Here is a 6,996-nt window from a genome sequence, read left to right as displayed (position 1 = left end):
CTTGCGAGATGGACGGAGTTAGAATTTATACTGAGTATGGCAAACCAGAATTAATATAAAAGAAAAATATCATCTATATCCTCAAATTACAGTAATATTACATTTAAAAATATATTACGTATCATTTTAATATATTTTTTAAGTAAAAAATATTTTTAAAACAATCAATATAGCAATCACGCCGTAGACAAGCATGTGATTGGCTACTTCCCTTGCCTGCCCTTGATCTGGCAAATAACACTGTCCTAGATTCCCTGTCTGAGAGCCACGTGTTAGTCTAACAAACGTTGCTTGCCGTCTTGTGTTATCTCGCCACCCCATATGCAGACAGGTAATACGTGGCCCCTTGAACAGGCCTCGTGTCCAACAAAATGACCAAAATAGCCACGTGCACCATTGTCGGTACATACTACTTGTTTAGGAAGGAAAAAGTCATGAGCTAGCTGGCTTGACTTCCAGGGGCACCATAAGCAAAATCAGGGCCATGAGTTCTAATTTTGTGGGTCCAGATTCTATCACCTAGACCAATGGGGATGCAGATTTTGATGGAGGTTGTCAACCACTAATCTCGACCTCAATTCTTAGCCACAAACCACTTTCTCTCACTACACTAGTTGTTCCACTTTGACACCTGCCTCTCCCTTTCTCTCCACCCTATCAAGTATCAACTATATTACTATAAAGCAAACCAGGGCCGCCTCCAGTTTACAGCTATAGCATCGCACTTCTTACAAAGTAACAAAACCTTCATCAAAGTTTGCAACTTTTTTTATCAGTTCTCTGCAATTCTTGTCATCTTGGTTGCTTCATTTCTCTGTATTAGCAACGGGGTCTTGTCCATTCTCTTAATCAAACCCCCCCACCAGAAGGTCTTTTTTCTTCTTTATTCGTTGATGCTTATTGTGTGTATTTTGCTGGGTTTTAGGTAGTGTTAAAGTTTGAATCTTTGGCTTGTGAGATATGATATGTTATGATGAATATGTGTGTGATTGCGGTTTGATTGTGTTTAGACGGTTCTTATACCATGATTTGAAACTTGAATTCTTTTGTATAATAACTTTAAGCTAGCCTCTTCAATTTGTTGGTGGATATGTGATTATTTTTCGAGTTCTTTGCGTTGTTCTGCTTGATGGGTTTTTGGTTGGTGAGAAAGGAAAAGGAACTGAAATAATCAAAACCATCAATTGCAGTTTTACTTGTTTATCCATACTTTTAAAGTGCATCCTGTAGCTCCATTTAACTGATGATGAAGTTAAAAAGATTCAGGCTTGTGTTGTATGATATATCAAGCCTTTGGCAATTTTCATTTTGTTCAAGATCTTGGCTGCCTCAGCTACTTGTAATAGAATAAGGTGTTTCCTGTGAATTAAATATGGATTGTTTTTGCTTGGCTTTTCTACATCTACTAGATGTTTCTTGATCTTTATGATATTGTTTCTTGCTAAATAGGGATTTTCTTCTGTCTCCGCAGACATGGAATGGTATTCTGAAGATTGTATTGATGATTTTGAGGTTCCCAAGGATCAAGAAGTGTATGATAGGCTTCCATCACCAGAGAGTTGGTCGAAATGGTGTACGGATGCATCAGAAAGTCATGAGTTTTCTAACCAAAGTCTTCCTATGGATTCAAAATTGACCGAGGAAGAACTCAAATTCAATGATGAAATTTTGAGCAATGAGGTTGAAAGTTTCTACAATGGTGAAGATCAGTCTAGTGGTTCAAGAACAAGTAGAGGATTTTCTGAGGACTCCTTTCCCCAGAATGCCCTGTCATGCGACCAGTCAGATTACCAGCTTGATGATCTTGCAGGAATCGAACAATTGGATGAAATTTTCTTGTACAAGCGTAACTTCTGGGCTAAATTTAATGGCAGTAGGAAATCATGTAGTGTCAGATGTGCTTTAGCTTGTCATATTGATTATCAGCATGCTCGGACACCCCATGGAAATAGAATGCTCCCTTATTCTTGCGTGTTAGACTATTATCCTTCATGACAAAATGGTTAGAATTCATAGCTACTACAAGTGGATTACTCCAGTTATTGTGGTGATGGCACCTGTCTTTGTGCCACCTTCATTACATGGCAATCTCTTGAACCTGCAGCGCTACCTGTGACATAATAGAGCCATTCAATATCCATGGGGTGCCCAATATATCCCTACATGTAGTTGTTTATAACGGTGATGCTTCCTTGTTAATCAGTACTCATCTGTTCTCATTTCCATTCGTTGCAGTTCCTTACTCGAAGACCAACCTGCGAATGAAAATCTTCACGGCTCGTTTTGCTTTTCTCCTGAAGCAGAATGTGCCATGACATCCGCTGATAATCGCTTGACTGACAAGATTTTAGATTTGCAAAGTATTTTGAATGATGCACGTGGCTTGGGAAGCTCAAAGTATCTCAAAACACATGCGTTTTCTCCATCAGCTAGTTGGGAGAAAGATGAAGTTGCTGCTTCACACTTTAATCTATGCAACTCGGAGCAAAAGGATTGGGCACCGGCAGAGGTGAGATTTTCCATCTCTTTATTAACTTTAAATCAATGATTGACCATGTCTTTTTCATAATTTTACCATAATAATATTCATGGCTTATACTAAATCTTTGGAAAGTCTTCAACTATCAAAGACCCTAGCGCTTTTGCTTCAAGTTCTGTTGCCTATACTTGTGACTTGGATGAAGATAGGGGTTTATCGTAGGTATACATGCATATGCACAATTTAACCCTTCGCGTTGTATGACTTCCTTGATTTGGATTTAGAAATACATCTTTTCTTTTCTTTTTTTCCTTTTCTTTCCCGTATGTCAATAATATCACTGACTAGGTTCTTTCATTTCTTGGGTTCTTTCATTTCTTGTTGATGAATACATCCACTTTAATCACTCATGGAGAATGACTTCTTTTACTCTGTTGTCTTTGGTAACCCAAAGAATTCAGCTCTGCTTGTTGCTGGAATAAATTTCTCTGGGGAAATTTTGTTTGTTGTATCATGAACATAGGGTGCGTCTAAATCCACAGTGGGGAGCCTTATTTCATGCATCCATCATCGACATATTTGGACGAAACATCCATCAAAACAACCACAGGTACGTGGGATTAGGTTCCAGCCCTGTGGTTTAGACCTGACCTAGATTTTGTTGTTTTTTGTTGTCAAAACTAGAGTGTCTCTAGACGTGAAAATCAAACACACACAATCATGTGCGTTAGATGAGAATGGGGTAGTCAAGGCATAGACATCTTAGGTCTGCCAGTACCTCAGTTAATTGTGATATAAATACTCGTTGGTAATTACAATATCTTGCTTTCTGCATTCTACTGGAAATTTTGTTTCATCAATTTTTGTGCACGAGCCAGCATTTATTTCATCATGTATTGCTTGCCCATACAGTGGTACTAGGCTACTAGCTATATTTCTAGACACATGGCTTATATTTTCCTTCAAGAAATTCCTTTTTCAGACATGCATAGCCTACATTGACTACAAACACCCTCATCATTTATAGTTTCTTCTTCATGCTTTGTCAGTAGAAATTATTGATCTTATATGTTGGTTGGTCGTTTTGCATTTTGTGTACATCTATGATGCTCATACGGCCTGTGAGGACAGGGAGAGTGTAGAGAAATGTAGAGGCGAGTGAATATTCTAAGATTATGTTGCCTGCATTACTGGTATTGGTATTGGTATTGGTATTGGATGAGATTTTTAGTCTATGAGACTTACAAGATCAACTGATCATGGTAATGTTTTTTCCAGGCACAGCTGGTCAATGTGTCGGTCCCTTCTGAGCATGATAGCACGATTAGACCTGTGGATGACGAAACATCTCAACAATCTGCGCTCCATGAGCTAGAAATGGTTCTGGCCCAGGTATAACACAACATCCAAAGAGCTCTGTTTTTTAACAAGAAAAATCAAATCCTAATTATTTTCTTATGTTTGAATTTTTTTCAGTTAAATGATAAGACTAGAATTTGCTTTCGCGATGGCTTGTACCGTTTAGCCAGCTATTCAAGGCAACATATAGTAAAACGGAACCAAAATGGAGATCTTTACATGGAAACACCGTGTACCATTGAAGATGAGGAAATCAGGTACTTGCACAATATCTACCCTGTGCTTATAATTCTTCAATGCCCATCTCACTTGATTTTTTTCATTATGCTTCTCATTTTAGTGGGCATTTGGGCGATCAAGCATCTATTGGGTTCAATTTTCTTCAGGGCATCTGCTCTTATATTTATTGCTTTGACAATTGAGCTGTCTTGATGAAAAGTGACCTTCATGTTCAGGTCTGGAGGAAAGAAAACAAACGAAATGGAGACCAACAGCATTGACAGAGCCATTGCAAACCTCATGTTCAGTAAGATGGACCTAAATATACAAGATTTTCATGTCTCGGCATCAGCGAGTTCCAAGCAAGGAATTTCCAGAGAAACTAAACCCCTAAATTGCCGCTTGGATCAGCCAGAAGGCCATGATCTCTCTTCCTACCCAATTTTCCGAGATGACGCTGAGGTTCCGATCCTTGGTCAGGGATATCCATAGATAAGAGCAAATCCTGGCAAGCATACCTGAAGAAACCCTGGGGAGAAGATTTTGTGTCTATATTGTAATGTTTTTCAAAAGTCGAACCAAGGAAGAGGACTCAGGGGACACTCCATTGAATAAGTAGTTGTATCCATAGAAAGAGCTTGAAGAATTCTCTGGAGGTGTTCCACTCATATGTATATACTAGGATTGTATATCATTCGTGTGAATGGTTAGATGCTGGGTCGGAGAACTCGTTGCATCCGCTCAGCTCAGTTTTGGTAGGTGCATATAGAGACCAGTTCAGAAACTTTTGACTTATCCTTTGAATATACTCCGTGGTGTAAATGTCCATGTTTTTGCCTACTCAAGCTCAGCAACACTGAGGAGGTTCTTGGTTTTATTGCTGTTTCAGGCTTCAAGGGTGCCATTTGATAGTTGCTTTTGAGACCTTTGTGTATGATGTGGTTTCTTTATTGGCCCTTCATTTCCCCGGTTGTTGCAATTTACTAATATATTTATCATTGGATTTATTGCTGCAATTTGAAGGAAGCCGAGGATTTTGCTGGAATATCGAAGTGCTAAGCCATTCAAACGTCAATTTCAGCATCTCCATTTTCATTTGTTGAAAACTTCATATAAAGAAAACTCTTGGTAGCGTTTAGTTACTTTCATGACATAAAAGAAAGGATGAAGATAATGTAGAGAATAATATCATTGATTAAAAAGGTTTAAAATATATACTTTCAAAATAAAAGGTACGGTGGTATGTTTTTCTAAATATATTTTTTATTTTTAAATATCATTATAAAAAATTATTAATTTTAAAATTATTGAACTAAGATATCAAAGGATAAAAATATTTATTATTATATTTTTAATAATACAACTTGAGTCGTTCAGCATAAAAATATTTATTACTATATTTTTAAAACTCAACTTGAGTCGATCAGCACAAAAATATTTATGTCGATCCAGAGTAAAACCTGAGTCATTGATTGAGGTTTGAGTCACAAGTTAGGTTGATTCGAGTTAGTGTAAGAATAAAAGTAGTTATTTATCATAATTTTAAAATCTAATTTGAAGATCAACCTAGATAAAGTCGAGGTGAATGGGGTTATTCATTGACCCAACTCAACATAAAAACAAAAATAATTATTATTATAATTTTAAAATTCAACTAAGAGGTTGACCAAGTGTTAAGAGAGTTTGAGTTGATCTGAGTCAATATAAAATAAAAATAATTACTATCATAGTTTTTAAACTTGATTCAGGAGTGAACCTGGGGCAAGGCCTAAGTCACAGATTAGAAAGGTAAACTCGGGTTGACTCTGATCCATGTAGGATAAAAATTGTTGTTATCATATTTTTAAAACCCAACTTAGAGGTCAACCAGGGCAAGACCTGGGTTCATGAGTCGGGATGATCAACACGAATTAACCCGGCCCAACGTAAAGATAAAAAAAAATTATTATTATAATTTTAAAACTCAACTCAAGAGTCTACCTGAGGTAAATTACAGTTTGCAGGTTAAGAGTGTCAACTCTTCTAAACCCATTATTTTTCAAAAAAATAATAATCAAAGCAACCTTATTTTGAAAATTTTATTTTTAAAAAAATCAACAGGTTTTGACCTGTGTTTTATCCCGGGTTGACTTTGGATTTTAACCGGATTAAGTCAAGTCAGTCTTTTCTCTATTTTTTCTTAAACCCAGACCAGTTCATGTCCTATATCAGCTCATCAAATCAGTCATGATTTTATAATTAAGGTTATTATAATATTATTAATTTTAACTGCTAATATAAACTAAAGTTAAAAAAAAAATCTAATTTTTTTTAAAATATATAAATCTGACAAGGGTCAAAAATATTTTTTATATTTTATTATGTTTTATTCATCATAAACAAATAAAATACAAAAACAATTATTTTATCATTTACATCACTATGAAATATAATTTTATCTATTTTTTCTATCTTTATCTTATCTTATCTTATCTTTTCTATCTTCATCTTCTAAAATAGTAACGAAACACTAGTAAAGAATTGAGGTCGTACAGTTGGCATGGATCCTATGCTCATGGAGGAGTCGGACTCCTGGTCTCCCAGGGGGCAAGGCTTGCTAGAGGTGTCTTGTAACTATAACAAGTGAGGACCTCACTCTGAATCACCCAACACTTTATCCTCAAATAATTTTTTATAAATATCCTAATATATATAATATATATATATATATATAAAACTTTATTTAACACTGAAGATTTACTCGATAATTTAAAGCTTTACAAGCTAGATTTAGCGTGTTTGAATGAGAGTTAGCTTTTATTTTTATTTTTTTGAATAAAAAACATATTTTTCTTTTAACTTTTAAAAATATAATTTATGTTTAAAAAATATTATACTTTTTTAAAAAAATCACAACACCTTTAAGCTAAACACACTATTAATCTCGAATCATTCTTTTT

At 35.5% G+C, this 6,996-nt stretch overlaps 1 protein-coding gene across 1 annotated transcript; it reads left to right on the top strand.

The window, feature by feature from the left end:
• The first annotated feature begins 676 nt into the window (after positions 1-676).
• On the top strand, positions 677-4,934 carry LOC118054218 (uncharacterized). Its single transcript, XM_035065700.2, has 7 exons — positions 677-869; positions 1,450-1,838; positions 2,236-2,509; positions 3,003-3,089; positions 3,758-3,871; positions 3,956-4,095; positions 4,294-4,934. Exons 2-7 carry the CDS (start codon positions 1,474-1,476, stop codon positions 4,547-4,549), a joined length of 1,236 nt encoding a protein of 411 aa, XP_034921591.1. The 5' UTR covers positions 677-869; positions 1,450-1,473; the 3' UTR covers positions 4,550-4,934.
• The last annotated feature ends 2,062 nt before the right edge of the window (positions 4,935-6,996 follow it).

Source organism: Populus alba, chromosome 3 (assembly GCF_005239225.2).
Source record: "Populus alba chromosome 3, ASM523922v2, whole genome shotgun sequence".
Taxonomy (NCBI): Eukaryota; Viridiplantae; Streptophyta; class Magnoliopsida; order Malpighiales; family Salicaceae; genus Populus; species Populus alba.
Note: the sequence above shows the minus strand (reverse complement) of the source record. Positions and strands in the feature narration are given on the sequence as shown.

Excerpts from the sequence above, each read along its gene's own strand:
- LOC118054218 (XM_035065700.2), top strand. The coding sequence starts at position 1,474 with ATGGAATGGTATTCTGAAGATTGTATTGATGATTTTGAGGTTCCCAAG. Across the intron at positions 3,090-3,757 it reads ATCCATCAAAACAACCACAG|GCACAGCTGGTCAATGTGTC; the intron begins GTACGTGGGATT and ends TGTTTTTTCCAG. Across the intron at positions 3,872-3,955 it reads TAGAAATGGTTCTGGCCCAG|TTAAATGATAAGACTAGAAT; the intron begins GTATAACACAAC and ends AATTTTTTTCAG.